This window comes from Macaca fascicularis, chromosome 1, assembly GCF_037993035.2.
Source record: "Macaca fascicularis isolate 582-1 chromosome 1, T2T-MFA8v1.1".
NCBI lineage: Eukaryota > Metazoa > Chordata > Mammalia > Primates > Cercopithecidae > Macaca > Macaca fascicularis.
Window position 1 is genome coordinate 131,559,153 of NC_088375.1, and position 17,438 is coordinate 131,576,590.

The 17,438-nt window shown below is 32.4% G+C and overlaps 1 protein-coding gene across 5 annotated transcripts in view; it reads left to right on the forward strand.

Annotated features, from left to right (window-relative positions):
* Positions 1-17,438, forward strand: part of COL11A1 (collagen type XI alpha 1 chain) — a 220,374-nt gene that overhangs the window by 192,975 nt on the left and 9,961 nt on the right. For all 5 annotated transcript variants that reach the window (XM_015432036.4, XM_015432041.4, XM_074027435.1 and 2 more), the window contains 9 exons: positions 4,405-4,458; positions 4,628-4,735; positions 5,222-5,275; positions 13,351-13,404; positions 14,292-14,399; positions 14,963-15,016; positions 15,126-15,161; positions 15,254-15,307; positions 16,814-17,063. In XM_015432036.4, coding sequence (XP_015287522.3) covers positions 4,405-4,458; positions 4,628-4,735; positions 5,222-5,275; positions 13,351-13,404; positions 14,292-14,399; positions 14,963-15,016; positions 15,126-15,161; positions 15,254-15,307; positions 16,814-17,063 — 772 coding nt within the window. The remainder of the gene's footprint in view (positions 1-4,404; positions 4,459-4,627; positions 4,736-5,221; positions 5,276-13,350; positions 13,405-14,291; positions 14,400-14,962; positions 15,017-15,125; positions 15,162-15,253; positions 15,308-16,813; positions 17,064-17,438) is intronic.

Here is a 17,438-nt window from a genome sequence, read left to right on the forward strand (position 1 = left end):
AGTGATACTGAGAAAGAAAATTCTAATGGTTATTAAACAAGTAGGAGAATTACATTATCATTCGTAGTACATGTACTTTCTGTCATGCATTTGTAATACTTGAGAATGAATGTGTATTTCCTTAAGGAACTGGAAGATTTGTACAACTTGTTTCAATAAACCATGGACTTCTAATACTAAATTTATCATTTTAACTAGTTCCATGTCCTTTTACTGAAAAAAAAAAATCTAGAGCTGACTAAAATAATTTAAGCATTATAACCTGAAAATGCACATATTAAATGGAAATTTCAATTCAGCTCATATTGCCAAAGGGAAGTTCACAATAAAAAATTAAAATGGTAACTCTTGTTATTAATTGGTTATAATGACAGATGAAGTTTTAACTTACTATGCACATGCAAACTATATATATATATGTGTGTGTGTGTACCTTGTATATGCATGTACTGTGTGTGTGTGTGTATATATATGTGCACACATATGAAGTATTATAATATATATAGAATTAATTCAAATTTCAAATTCAGACTTTTTTTTTTACAAAATCCTTGAAAAATTCTTATATAAATGTATAGGTAGAAAGTACATTGTAATAATAAAATAAATTGTAAATCCACTTAAAATTTCTGTGTGGTACAAAACTGTGCCTTCCAAGTAAGGTCATTATGAAAAAAAGGTCTGCATTTAATTTGGGAACCACTGCTTCTAGGAGATTCATAGTTCCCTTCTAGGAGATTCATAGTTCAAGAGGAGTATTGAAGGTTCTGAAAATTTTGAATCAAATGTATTTATTTTTAAACTATTTTAAATATTAATGTTTTTAATACTTTTGAGAAAATTGTTCTAATTTTTTAATGTGGGAAACAAAAATTCTTGTTCATTTAACATGTTCAAAAATGTTTGTTTATCCAAATAGCTAATTTTATACTAAACTTGGCAGTTTATTTGCTAATATTAAAAAATCAAGATCTCCATATACCAAGTCTCTGCCTTTCTCCAATTCTCTTTTTTCCTCCCTAACTCTCAAGTCACCACATAGTCATGCACCCTAATATTCTGCCTCAGAGCAAGACAAATGCATAGATGCTTAGCTGCTAGCCTAAGTGAACTCTTAGCAGGTCCGTAAAGAGTATCGTGTACTTTCCATTCTTACTCCTTTGAGCATGCATGTGAGTGATCAGAAGGTAAAGTGTTAGAAGAAGCCATCCCTCTCTCATCTACCCATACTGTAAGATTCAGATCAGAAACCAGGTTTTTAGGAAAATCCTCTATACTGCCAAACTGGATCATTGTACCTATTTCATACACTGATCTCATCTTTGTTTATTTTACAGTGTTCTATTTGTTAATTTTTGTATCTGTGTTTGTAACTAAATTCTGAGAATTCCTTACAGATTTGATTTTACTTGTTATTTATATGCATAGCACATTCTGGAATATAAGCGCTATTTAAATGTTTGTGACATGAGTGGAAAAATTATTAAATTACAGAATCATACTGTAAAACTTGAATAGTGGAAAGAAGATTATATTAGATGCTTTATGTGAAGAATAGTTCTCATGAGTAGAAAAATCTGTTATAACAATAACCATTGGTGGAGATTAACTAGACCCTATTTTAGTGTGTTATGTTTTTATGAGGTATTTTTCAATAAGAACACTCATTACTTCATGAAAGTACAGCAAGAGCTCACCAGAATAATTTTCTGCCCCTTCGTTTATGCAGACATATGAAGAATAAATTATTGGGACAAGAATTTGCCCATAGGCATTGTCTTTGTTTTGTACTACTATAACAGAATAATACAGACTCTGTAATGTATAATAAGCACAGATTTATTGGCTGAAGGATGGGACGTCCAAGATTGAGTGGCCACATTTTGCAAGGGCCTTGTTGCAGTGTGATGCCATGGCATGGTGGAAGGACAAAGAGCAGACAAGAAAGAGCAAGACATCAAAATCACAGCCTCAGCCTTTTTTTTTTTTTTTTTTGAAATGGAGTTTTGCTTTTGTTTCCCAGGCTGGAGCGCAATGGTGCGATCTCAGCTCACTGCAACTTCTGCCTCCTGGGTTCAAGCGATTCTCCTGCCTCAGCCTCCTGAGTAGCTGGGATTACAGGCACCTACCACCACGCCCAGCTAATTTTTTTGTATTTTTAGTAGAGACGGGGTTTCACTATGTTGGTCCACCTGGTCTCAAGCTCCTGACCTCAGACGATCTGCCTGCCTTGGTCTCCCAAAGTGCTGGAATTACAGGCATGAGCTGCTGTGCCTGGCCGCCTCAACCCTTTCATATTTATTACTAATCAATTCACGAGCCCTCATGACCTTAACACCTCCTATTACGTACCACTTCTCAACACTGTGTTGAGGATTAAGTTTTTAGCCTATGCTTTTTGGGGAACACATGAGTTTTTCTCTAACGGACACTTACTACTCTCTCAGGAAAGTATATCTGCTTTCATCCTCATTTTTCTTAATTTTGTTGTCATCTGGAAAAAATATAAGGAATAAATAAAATTGAGAAAAATGAGAAAAAGAACAGAACAAAGTCATTTAATAAAAAATTTTTACTATGAGAGATATTTGTTCACAGAGAGAAGAAATTATGTAGGGAAGAGAAGCCCTTTATTTTAATCACGATTTAGTTGCTGTGTTTTCGTTTAGTTATGATGAAATTCTCTAGGCTCTTCTAATTCTGATTTCTTTCTCCTTTCACGTAAAGGTGATATTTTCCTTCTAATTTTAGACAATAGATGGCTTGCTTTTTTAAAAGCCATGCATTGATGAGTCTTTTCTACTATAAACTTCATGTTTGTAAATGCAATCTTTTGAGGTTAAGCCCACATATCATTATGCTACTAGTCTAAGGAAAAACTATCATTGAATAAGGAAAACCTATTATTTCATTGGATATCATCATTTCTATTTCCAAAATAATAGTCATTATTATTGTTGTATCTACTTTGCATGTTATTATTTTAAATATCACACCAAAATAATTTCTGACTCAACATTTTAACAATAGAACAAATTTGAAATTCATGGTTCAATACAGAATTCCTTTTGCATAAATATGAAATTTGAAAGATGTCCTTTGAAGTTTTAATGTATATATTATTATTAGCATATTGATTCCACCTCAAGATATTACCCATAGAATTTATACATTTCTTATCTTTGGGTTGAGGTACAATGAATGTCTAATAATAGATAAAGTTATAGGAATGATATTGAGAAAATAATTACTAATGATGTCATCATTGACTCTTTCTGAGATAAAATGAGTTCATGGAATTCCATGGAGTTCATGGAATCGATGAAGTGCTTGATATTCATTTTATTCGTCTTTACTTTTTGTATATATTCATGGGGTACAAGTGTAATTTTGCTATACTGTTATTGCATTGTGATGAAGCCTGAGCCTTCAGTGCATCCAACACTGAAGCAATGCATGTTGTACCCTTCAGGCAACCTGTCATCATCCACCGCTGTTGATATACAGTTTAAAATACGATATAAAAGGCTGGGATATATTCACCATTAGAATATTAATATGGCATCCTCCTGTCTCGCCTTATTCTCACCAATTAACACCACCATGACTACTCTCTGCAACCACCACCCCAATCTCAGTTAATGATTTTGAGCACAATTTATTATGAAAATTAAAGTAAATTAATGGAAAAATAACAGAGTCTTAGGGGAAAAAATGAAGAGCAGTTTCTTGGAGATCGTTAAGTTTCTTTTTCAGTCGTTCTGTACTCATACTTTTGGATGACATCTGAAGTGTAATTTTTTTTCAATTTTACTTCCAATATTAGGATTTACAAAGTGATATTCACTTTCATTTTACCTATTTATGTGAATTGCATAGTTCTCAAAAATGAAAATACTGTGTCTGTTGACCATCATAATTTAAAATATTGTGTTTCTTTAGTTGTTATGTGATCCTGTAAGAATGCATGAACATATACATATTCTAAGATTAAGAAAGGGGCCATTCTTAAAACACATATGAGAATACAAGTAGAATACAAATAGATACATTAAATTAATTTCTAATAATAAACATAAATGATATATCAGTATTTAACACATTCAGGGTGTTGATTTTAATTTATCAGCAGTTCTTTAAAAATTTTATTTTTACTGCTTTCTTATATTGATGTGAAGTGATTAACTGTAGTATACTTAATCTGTGCTGTTTTTCAGTATTTTAAGATGAAGTTTGTACATAAATTGGGTTTTGATTTTCATTATTATGTTTTAAATCAAATAGTGATAGAAAACTGTAATTTATTAATCTGTTACAAATTAAACTTTAGTGTTTGTAAACAAGTGCTCATTAACTTTGCTTTTATATGTGATACATACTTTACATTAAATCTTATATCTATAGGGTCCTCCTGGAGCTGCAGGTGCAGAGGGAAGACAAGGTGAAAAAGGCGCAAAGGTAAAAAAAAATAATAATATATACATATATATAATATACATTATATATAATAGGCATTATATTTGAAAATTTCATACATAAACTGATCAACTTTTTTTCAGTACATTTAGTAAAATGATAAAAGTCTTTTCTCATCATTAATGTGCTCCCATGTTTTATTCCCTAACAGGGAGAAGCAGGTGCCGAAGGTCCTCCTGGAAAAACCGGCCCAGTTGGTCCTCAGGGACCTGCAGGAAAGCCTGGTCCAGAAGGTCTTCGGGGCATCCCTGGCCCTGTGGTGAGCATCTGTGTTAAAAATATGCTATTTTGAAAATAACATTTTTATTTTAAAATAATTGTGAATGAAGGTGCTTATCTTAGCATTAGTCCATAAGTTATCATGTGGATAATTTTGTGGGAATTCTATACATATAATGTAAAAATGTTAGATACTATATAAATATTTAAGTATATCATTTATTTAATAAGTTCATGGTGAAACACTAACTTATAAAGAGAAAATAGAAAACTAAATTTTAAAATTTCAATGATTTGAAATGTTTATATATACAGCTATATATATATTTGTGTGTATGTGAATATAGACATATATGCATAGTAAAGGAACAAAATTATTTATAATATTTGTAGATGTCTTCCATGTGGCAGAAATTATGGGTGATATTTGCTTTGTTTTCTTATCGTATTTCTAAAATTTTAAATAAAGAAATAAATATGTATTCTTTTATTAATTTTAAAAATCAATCATTTTTATTTTCTCTAGGGAGAACAAGGTCTCCCTGGAGCTGCAGGCCAAGATGGACCACCTGGTCCTATGGTGAGTAAGATCTTTTCAGTCATTCAAATAGTGAGAATTTCTAAAACAAAATTGTCTATTAGCTAGAATTTTTGACACTTTAGCTTATAAATAGGTTTGTATTTTTTCTAATATTCCAAGAAGTATATTATTTTGTCTCAGAGGAAAGTAATCCTAACTGATAGGTATATGGAAAATACACCACTTGATCAGAAGATTTGTTTCTTTCTTATGCACGTTGGACGAAAAAAAATATTTCCACTCTGAATGAAATGCCACTAATGATCCAGCCAGTGCTTTTCCTAGTCTGGATAGTTCCCTAAAACACTTGCAGTTACACTTATTTTCCTGGCATTTAACTTTAAAAAGTATGCTGGCACCAGCATACAGTGATTCTTTGACAAAATAAATTGTTCTCTTCGTGAGTCATACAGGCTGAAATATAAAACAATAAATCTCAGTGAAAAAAAGATATGGCTACTGTAACAGTGAAGCTTGGTCACTATCATTAAGTCTGTGTGCAAACAACATGCTTGAGAAATGCAATAAAGAATTTTGTTGACTAGGATATTATTCACAGATGGAGTTTATTATAGGATCCAAAGCTATTCTTGATACAAATTTGGGCAGAAAGTGAGAATAAAAGACTTGCCCTTTAAAATAATTCCTTACTAGGTGACTTATTTGTTTCATATATAGATTTCTTATGGTAGAGATTTTTGAGTGTCATTATCCAGTAATAGTTAAGTGTGAAGTGATTAATCAAAATGGCAAATGATACATATAGCACTCTGTAAGTGTGATGAGTATTAGTTTAGTCAAGTCCTTCTATATATTTTAAAATGCATTCAAATGCCTCTTATCATAAATATATTAATTATCTCAGAGATAGAAACATACGCACAAAGCCATCACAACTGGGATTCACAATTCATTCAGGAAGAATTTTGGCTATTCCTTTCAACAAAGATGCCACAGCAATTTCCTCTAGCATACCTACCAAATATTTCATAAGTTTTAAAGAGATTATTTAAACTTTCACTGAAGAATTTAAAGATCATTTATTTAGTAATTAGATAAAAGTTATCAAATTTTGGTAGATTTCAAGCAGGAGATGATCAGTGCTGCCCATTACCTCCAGCTTAGGAAAAGGGCACTGATTGAAGCGGGATCAGCTCCACATCTGTATCATTACTTAGGAATATTCTCCTTAGATATGATAAACTCATAACTGCCCAGAGTCAGAGCCTGGAAGGAAAAAAATGCCTTGCCTTAATGTCACTCTAAAATTTGCCAGGGATTTTTTTTCTTGTTATTTCAGATTTTCCAGTAAATATTTTGACCTTTCTGCAGATGAAATCAAAAGCACCATGCTGGAGATTTCCTTCAGCTAATATTAAAAATAAAACCTTCTGACATACCACCTGATTCGGCATACAAACTTTTATATTTTTGACTCTTAAATAAATGTGAGTTTACAGTGCAAGAGGACAGAATAATTTCCAAATCCTTTAGGTAAAGCAGAATGATAAGCATCAGAAGTGGGCTGCATGGGCACATTCCATTCTGACTGCTTGTTTTATGGAGAGTACTTACAATGTGAATATAATGTGTAGTTTTTTTTTCGTAGCTTTAGTTAGTCTTGATGTGTGATATCTAATCTCAATGAAAATGCTACTTACTCTTCATGAGGTGAGGATGGGCAGAGAAATCATCTTCAAAATGCCATTTATGGCAATTCAATGAGCCTTTCAACTCAACTAAGATCTATTTTAGTAGGTAATTTTAAAATCAGAATGAGAAGTAGCTTATTATGGTTACTAGTTAAGGTTATCGACTCTAGAGCCAAACTCTCAGGTTCAGAAACAAGCACTACCACTTACTTGGTGGATGACTTTAGGAACATTACTTTTTTTTTTTTTTTTAGCTTTAAGTTCTTCATTTGTGTGTGTGTGTGTATATATGTGTGTATATATGTGTATATATATAAAATTATATATATTATTCATTTATATATAAAAATATATAATATATATGTAAACATATATTTAAATATATATTATATATTTATATATTCTTCATTTATATATTCCCATTTATAAAATGGGAATATTGCTAGCCTCTATCCAATGATATTTCTAAAGTTTATGTGAGTTAAATTGGGATATGGATATCTTCTACCCATGGGGTTCTTAGGTTAATTAAATGAATTGCTTGTAAATCACTTTTATATCACCAATTAGCATGAGTAACACCAAATCAAGAATCACTAAATGAATGAAATAATGATATAATGATAAATGAAATAATGAAATAATGATAAATATTTTGAAAAACAACCAATTTTATATTCTTAGTGGAAAGTAACTAAATTCGACCTCATTCATGACGTGTATCATCAATAAACCTTATGCAAAAGTTGTTGACTATTAAAGCAAATGGAAGAGATCAAATACAATTATACTTATACAAAAATACCTTGTATTTTTGTACAAAAGTTAGAGTGTTAACATATTAAGTACTATGATAGACTCAAGCAGAGGATACTAGATATACACAGAGTCGGACCATTTAAATGTCATTTCCTCTAGGGACCCTTCCCTGTTTAGAAACATGATGTGATTATTAAAGAAGGAACAGAGAGGTTCAAGTGTGGATAACACAGTGGCTGTGAGACTAACAGAGATTTGGAAATTCATAGAGGTTTCTATTAATCTCTGAATTAATCTGTATGAAAGCTATAATAATAATACTTTCTCCATGATGATTTTTTTCCTCATTATAACATATATTCACACCCATATCCAAATCTACACAGGCTTCAATTTGCTTATCTCTGGATTTCCACAAGTACCTATTGGGTCTCTTTTCCCCTTCTAGAAGCTGCCTGTAACTACCTACTGTATTGTTTCTACTGGTGAGATAAAGCTACCAAGACATTCCCCTTTTCCCCAACTTTTAAATACAACTTAGCTGTTCAGTAAGTACAACTTACCTACTTTCATCTCTCCAGATTGGCAGCTGCCTATTTAGACAATTGAAATAGCTAACAGAGCATCCATTACCCACATAGATAAGTTTAACAATTTTATAGGAAGTTTCTGGATATGAAATTCTTTGGAATAGAGTACAACAAACTAATTTTTTAGACTCTTAAAATGATTTCTGCTTGGTGTCTGCCCACACTATGCTATCAGCTCTCCTAGAGTCAGATATGATATAGTATTTATTTTTTGCTTTAAAAAGTACATATTTCACATGGTAAAAAACTTGTTTATGAACATGAATTCAACAGATTTACATTTGTATATGTGTATAGGCATACACACACACACAACACAAATGTGTACTTAGATCACCGTATGGAATTGAAGTTTGACAAATAGCACAGATGGGCTGGGCATGGTGGCTCACGCCTGTAATTCCAGGTACTCGGGAGGCTGAGGTGGGAGAATAGCTTGAACCCAGGAGGCGGAGGTTGCAGTGAGCCAAGATCACATCATTGCACTCCAGCAAACAAAAAAGATAAATAGCACATATGGAAGCTAATCAAAAGCTAAGGATGGTGATGAGCCTATATAAAGAATTCTATTCGAGTTTATTTTTTTAAGTGGAACTCTGTTAGAGTCAGTATAATTTTATTAGGGTTTCTTAAAGGATTTTTCAAAATTTCAATAGAATTTTGTATTGGTTGAATTATACTGCTATTTTAGTAGTCAACCAACATTAAATGGGAATAAGACTGAATGTTTCATTTATTTAGTTAGTTAGTTAGTTAGTTATTTTATTGAGACAGAGTCTCACTCTGTCACTGGGGCTGGAGTGCCATGGCACAATCACAAGTCACTACAACCTTGTTCTAGGCTTAGGTGATCCTCCCACCTCAGCTTCCTGATTAGCTGGGACTACAGGCTTGTGCCACTACACCAGACTAATTTTTGGCGTTTTTACTACAAATAGGTTTTTAACAGTTGCCCAGGCTGGTCTTGAACTCCTTTGCTCAAGTGATCCATGCCCCTCTGTCTCCCAAAGTGCGGGATTACAGGCTTGAGCCACCACGCCTCACCAATTGAGTGTTTTAAAGAGAAGAATGATGATGTCTAAATTCTACCCTCTGATACAAAGTCAAAATTGAAATAATTTAGTTACTTTAAAAATTAGAATGTATTTGATTTTTTGAAGTCAGAATTAACATCTGTCTTAGTTTTAAGCTTTTATTTTGTTTTGTTTCATATTATCTTAAGATTCTATTTGTTTTAATGCAGCTGAAAAATTATTTAGCATTTATGTTCAAACAAGATTATTTAGTATTATCACACATTTCTGCTTTTGATAATAAAATGATAAGTATCTGATAGCATTATTTTTAAAACAATAAAAACTTAAAAGATAGGACGGGATACTGAATTAGAGTTTATATCTTTAATGCTACATTTAAGTTATCTGTAGATGCCGGGCGCGGTGGCTCACGCCTGTAATCCCAGCACTTTGGGAGGCCGAGGCGGGCGGATCACAAGGTCAGGAGATCGAGACCACAGTGAAACCCCGTCTCTACTAAAAATACAAAAAATTAGCCGGGCGCGGTTGTGGGCGCCTGTAGTCCCAGCTACTCGGGAGGCTGAGGCAGGAGAATGGCGTGAACCCGGGAGGCGGAGCTTGCAGTGAGCCGAGATCGCGCCACTGCACTCCAGCCTGGGCGACAGAGCGAGACTCCGTCTCAAAAAAAAAAAAAAAAAAAAAAAAAAAAGTTATCTGTAGACAAGGGTGATATGGGTAGCATTCCATAATGATTAAAAAGGTTTAAACAAAGCATTTGGTTTTCACCAGACTAAATATTATTCCACAATTTCGTCTTTTAAATAAAGTGTAGGATTTGCAGTTTCTTTAAATTTCAATGAACTAGAGTTTTGAAATGCAGATCAAAGCAAATATTCCAGAAAGCATAATACTGCAGGGGAAAATGTTTGCTTGTGTATTCTAGACACTTAAGAATGTATCATCCCTGTTTTCCTTTTCACTTTATTACTTATGAATTATGTATTTCCCTGGGGGTGTTCAATTTACAATATCCGAAAGAGAAAAATAGAAAATATGTATAGTTAGAATAACATTTTTATATGCAGAGTTGATGTTTTTGATCTGTTTCAGGTTCAGAGGGTTATTTATAACTGCTCTCAATATCATACCAATTTCTATTTCCAGCTGATGAAAATAAAAACTGATTTTATTTGGCAAATTCATCTTTAGATGTAGTTTGTAATGTTATGAGAGATTATTAGCTTAGAGAAATTAGTACTCATTATCTCTAACTTCTTCATGAATAATATTTATGGAAAGGATTTTTAATGCATTCAAAACACAAATAATGTCTAATATATTTTTCATTAAGCCTGAGCAATTAGAATCACTAGTAGTTCTTTTTTTGCCATTTTAGTTTTTTCTATTAGAATGGGATGAAAAAGTTGATAGGTATTTATCTGTAGCATATCTAAAACTAATGATAATAATTCAAATTTGTATTATGCTTCACTGTTTATACAGTTTTTACTGTGGCGAGCAAAGCGCCAGATAATGGGGAGATCACTATTACTCAAAAATGAACTTGCTAGTTTCCTTGTGATCTTTTTGTCTGAGATTTAACAGGGCGGGATGATTGTTTATTCTTATATAAAAGAGAATGTAACTAAACTCATATAAATTTGACTCTGAGGATTAGTATTTTTCTCCTTATTAGAAGATTATTATTAAGTATATCCACACTTAAAACTGCATATGCTTGTTTGAAAATAACTTTTGTCTGTTGTTAATTGAATAATATAGGGAAATTGTCCATTTTAATACTTAGAGAATTAACTGAATTTGAAAACATAAATATATCTAATAATAGTCCAAAATACCATTGTTACACAAGCGCTAATTTATATTAACACTATTCTTGCTCTTTCCTGATGTTCACAGTTTCAGTTTGAGAAGCAGGCTTCAGAAACAAAGGAATAGGGAGGCCCATCCTGATTCATGTAGCAACTCTATGACATAGACAGGACTTGTAGTCCCCAGCTTGTAGATGAGAAAACTGAAGCTCTATTTGTCCAATTAATTTAAGTAGCTAAGAAGAGAGTTTGGTTTCTATGCCAGACCTATCCTATTCTGAACCTATACTTTTCCTAGTGCATCACACTGCTTGGATCAGATCCATAGTTCTTAATGCTTTAAATTCACAAAAATTATGGACCAGGATATAATGTGCTGTTTTACACTGAAGAAATAGAGTGTTTCCAGATAGAGGAAAATATTACTCATGGTAGCCTTGTAGAAGATACAGTAGTGGTGACCCATGATGTACGTTGGTAAAAAGTTAAAACAATTTGCTGTCATAGAGCCATGATGAAAATTATTACTGAAATTATAATCGAGAAAATTCAATTCTATCAAAACAATTCTAATTCATAGAGAAACCGTATGAACAGTTTGCTTTTGTTGCTGGGTGCCTTACTTGTGGCAAGCAGTAGTGACATATTTAGGTTATCGTGGCCCTAATTTCACGAGTCACATATAAATCGTTTTTTTAGCCTCAGTTTCACTTCCAACAGCATCTGTTGCCTGCGTAGTTTCACTTGTATACTTTCACAACAAGGACTGTATTTTGTGTTGTCTTCAAAATTGTAGTACAACAATTTGGTTTGTTAGTGTGGTGTGTTTCTTTGTTTTGTTTACATTTTCTAGCAACAGGCTGTTCTCTGTCATCCATGCTGGAGTGCAGTGGTGTGATCATAGCTCACTGAAGACTCAAACTCATGGGTTCAAGTGACCCTCCTGCCTTAGCCTCTCAATTAGCTAGGACAGCAGGTGTACACCACTAATTCTAGTTTTTGCTTTTTTTTTTTTTTTTTTTGAGACAAAATGTCTCGCTATGTTACCCAGGCTGGTTGCAAACTCCTAGGTTCAAGCGATCCTCCCACCTCAGGCTCTCAAACTGCTAGGATTACAGGTGTGAGCGATTGTGCCTGGGCTAGAGTACAACAATTTGTAGATAAAGCAGTTTGTTCGAAAGTCATCAGTATGAAGATTTTTTTGGTTGGGAGGCAGGACAAAGAGTTAGTTGCTAAAGTCATGCCATAATTTTCATAGAAATATAAGTCAAAAAGATAAATGTCTTAGTCTGGGACTATTTAAAAAGTTAAATTATTGAAATAGAAGTATATTTATATAAAAAATAAATTTCTTTATTAATTTCATAAATCATTTAGATATGAGGTACAATTTAGAAATTGCAGCTGAAAGTACCATCTTGATGTAGTTTGTAACGTTGTATAGTTTAACTTAGAGAAATTAATAGTTATGGTCTCTGACTTCTTCATGAGTAATATACATGCAATATTTTATTGGAATTATTAAGTGTTCTTAGTATATGTCTCTCTCCAGTAATCACAGTGAAAGACATCTAATTTCAAGAGAACAAAGAATAAGAATTGAGATCAGAATTCAGAAAATTGGCCATGGCCTAGAAGAATTACAGAGTTCCATGTTTTAATTTAGTATATATAGGAATTATCTTCTTATTCTATGGAATATTAGGCAACCATTCTAACGTATACAAATAGAGGTTATTACTTAAATACAAACCAAACAGTGTATTAAAATTTTGTCTAATTTTTTTCCTGTGGTTATCAAAGATCTATTGACGGTCAAAAGTTTATTGAGTTTTCAAAAATTGTACTAAAAATATTATAACCTTTTAAATTTGTGTAACGTAAAAATGTTTGACTGACTGGATATATAATTTGGAAATACCTTCTGAAACTAGTGTACTTAAAAACTGACACTTTCTTCTTAACTGAAAACCCATATAACCATGTTCTATTTCTAACTTCACATTCATTTAATCAAAATTATCAATATTGTGGTTACAAATTAAACCATAGCATTTTAAATATGTAAATTTACTTAGAAGCCTTAAAAATAAAGCAACATTAATCATTATTATTTTCAACTCCGTCTTTTCAAAACCAAACTAGGTCTGTGACTAGTCATAGGATTCTTTAATTCATACCTATTCTATTTTATTATTTATTTATTTATTTATTTTTATTATTTAGGGACCTCCTGGCTTACCTGGTCTCAAAGGTGACCCTGGCTCCAAGGGTGAAAAGGTGAGAATGAAAGAATGTGTTATTGATAAAAGAATATGCTTTTATATACTAATAGCCTTGCTTTTGCAGATTAAAATCATTCAAAAAAAAATGTCAACCAATATCTTCATCATTCTAACCCTGAAAAAAGCTTCAATCCTTAGTTTCCCAGATGTATTTAGAGGGGAGAAAATATGCAAATAGTGAAAAATGTGCCAGAATTCAGTGCTATATCTTCTCAAGTTTCCATTATAGCAACCATATGGAGAAAGCATATGGTTATACTAAAATAACTATTCAGAAAATAAACCGGCTGAATAACAAAATATCTATTTTTATGTTTTTAAATGTGAAAATAAAAATTTTAAACTAGAAATATCTTTCAAATACTAATTTTCTCTCCTATAATTTATGCTGAGTTGCACCAAGTACTTAGAGAAATGAGCCTGTTTAAAAATGGTATTATTATTGTTTGGATTATTTTTAAATCTTCAAATGCCTTTTAAAGACTGCAGAGTCTCTGAAGAATAGAAATTATTTCATATTAAATGAGATACTTATTAAAATAATGAGTTTTCTGTTATTTATTCAACTAATATTATAGATGGTCATTATTGGTTGAGAGATTCCTCAAATGGAGTACTTAAAATGATATTTTTAGAAAGCATTTTGTTTTGTATTATTTCCAATGCTTAATAAAGCCCTCACTTAAAGTAAGCAGTAAAAGATCCAGTTAGGTGATGAGGAGATTTTTAACTGTATATTTCATTCAGAAGGGTTATTTAATGTTGTTTTATCAGCATTGTTCATTTTTATGCTTTAGAAATTTAATGTGCAAATATTTTATAACTAAAATTTTATGAAGATAGTAATGCACATGTTATAACTTTTTTCTCTGCCTTTCAAAGGGACATCCTGGTTTAATTGGCCTGATTGGTCCTCCAGGAGAACAAGGGGAAAAAGGTGACCGAGGGCTCCCTGGAACTCAAGGATCTCCAGGAGCAAAAGGGGATGGGGTGAGTAAAAATACAGGTTATTTTTTCTACTCATTTCCAATAATACACACACACACACACACACACACACACACACACACACACACACACACAGAGTCCTTTAAGTATGATCAAAGAAAGAATTTAGAGTGTCTTAATTCTAATTTGTTTAAGTCAGTAATGTTCTTAAAAAGATATTTGTATTCAGCCCTAGGGCAAATAAATTTTACAATATTTAAGTTAGAAACCATAAAAATTACAGTTGAGTATTATTTAAACCAACATGTAATAAATTCCCATCACCTGTAAATCATATTCTGAGGGATAAAGGAATATACACATATACACACATAGATTTAAAAGAAAAACCTCATTGATATTGTAGCAACATAGGAAAAATTCCGATTATTTTGCACAAGTTAATTTTTAGATTCACCATGGAAAAATGTTTAAGCCATTCATAAATATTTTTGCATACTCTAAATTTTACAGTGTATGCTGTTATGAAAATGTTAAAAAGTTATGAAAACATGAAAATGAAATAGCTGAGGAAATCCCTTTACATTGGCTGATTCTCTCTCTAGGGAATTCCTGGTCCTGCTGGTCCATTAGGTCCACCTGGTCCTCCAGGCTTGCCAGTAAGTACAAGACAAAATAACCTTATAAGGTAGGGTTAAGTTACAAATATAACAAAGAGACACAAATGCTCCAGATTTTTATCTGTGCTTTTGCCTTTGCATTTTCTAGGGTCCTCAAGGCCCAAAGGGTAACAAAGGCTCTACTGTAAGTACTTTTCCCTTTGACAATTTAATTTTTCATTGAAACCTATTTAATTGCCTCTTCTTTATTTATGTCCTCTCTCTTCTTTCTAACAGGGACCCGCTGGCCAGAAAGGTGACAGTGGTCTTCCAGGGCCTCCTGGGCCTCCGGTAAGTACATGTTAACAAGAGTCATATTCTGATAATTCGCATCTGGAAGCTGCCAATGATTTCTCTGAATTTATAAGATAGACAAAAAGCACATTCTGTCAAAAGTGCTGATTTTATAGGAAACATTATATCATTTACATAATCAAGTCTACATGCCAAGACTTAAATTTTAATTGATTTCACTGTTCAAATATAAATACCCTAATTATATACTATAGCCTTGTTTTTATTAATTTTTCAAGAGATCCATATACTATTTTGTCACATTACTGAAACCAACTTATTTTATGCCATAAAGATACATTTATGCTTGACTCTAGGAATAATGACAAAAATTCAGATGCTTCACATTTTTTCCTAGTGCATTTATAAGGATACTAATAAAAGCAATAGTAATAGCTACCACTTATTAATACTAAAATGTTCTAGGCTTCACATAACTAATTGAATGGTAGAATTAAAATATAGATCCATGTGAAAGAAATGTTATTCTTCTTTCTTGAGCTAAAATCTTTCCAACTATATGTATACTAGTTTGCTAGGGCTACCATAGCAAAGTACCACAGAGTCGGTGGCTCAAACAACAGAAATGTATTGTCTCCCAGTGTTGGAAGCTAGAAGTCCTAGATCAAGGTGTCAACAGCGTTGGTTCCTTCTGAGGTCCATGGCAGAAAGTTCTGTTCTGCACTTCTCTTCTTGGCTTGTGGTGGCTGTCTTTTCCCTGTCTCTTCACATTATCTTCCCTCTTTGGGTGTATCTGTGTTTAAACTTCTCCTTTTTATAAGAATATCGCTTACATTGGATTAGGGCCCACTCTAGTGACATTATGGTAGCTAATTATATTTTCAGTGACTGTATTTCCAAATGGGATTACATTCTGAGATACTGAGAATTAGGACTTCAACATTACAAATTGTCGTGGGATGCAATTCAACCCATGACAATATGATAACTATTTGCTATAGCTCTGCTCGCAATGTGAATTCAAGTCTGGTTGCATTTATTTTAAGTTTGTACATTTATAATGATTTAAGTCACACGTATTTGAAGCAAACTAATGTGTACATATTTTTTAAAGTTTAATGTTTTATAATATAAATTATCAAATATAATAGTTAAGAGCGCAATAGCTTTAAAGTGCCGTTCTAATCCTCAGAGACTTTACAATCTAGTTGTAGAGTTAGGGCATATAAATGATGACTAATTAATAAACAAGAGACTAACATATATAACATATCTACACAAATCTGTGCTATATTATTGTGTACATAAAGGGCGAGAAGTCATCTAACTTATTCACCTACCTCAGTATTTCCACCAAGTTCATCATAGAAGAATCTATGACATTTATATATTTATAAACTTATCCTATAGCATAAATTTTGTAGCTACTGAAAAGTTAAACCAACTTTAATTTCTTATAACAAAAACATAACCAGTATTAATTAATATCTGCAGAATATTCCACCTTATGAAACAATTGCACTCATATTTTCTTCTTCACAGGGTCCACCTGGAGAAGTCATTCAGCCTTTACCAATCTTGTCCTCCAAAAAAACGAGAAGACATACTGAAGGCATGCAAGCAGATGCAGATGATAATATTCTTGATTACTCAGATGGAATGGAAGAAATATTTGGTTCCCTCAATTCCCTGAAACAAGACATCGAGCATATGAAATTTCCTATGGGTACTCAGACCAATCCAGCCCGAACTTGTAAAGACCTGCAACTCAGCCATCCTGACTTCCCAGATGGTATGTTAATAATACATGACAAAGCAAATGTACCGAGCCTCTGAGTTTCTGAGGTGCATTGTCAGCTCGTTTATTCTAGTTAAATGTTTAATACAGTCTCTAAATAAAACGAAACAGTTAATTCTCTTCTAGACAGAAAAAAATCATTTATACTGTATAAATCAAGAGTTGCTTTGGAAAATCCTTGTCTGTTAAATAAGGTTTTATTAAACTATGACAAGATCATTGTTGGATGTTTAGAGCTAACACAAATGTACTTTGCTTGTAATAACTATCACAGAATAGATATTGTGTATACACACGTGTATATTGTAATATGATTACTAACTTCATGTTAATGTGAATACTTACATTAATATGATTAGTATTTTAGAT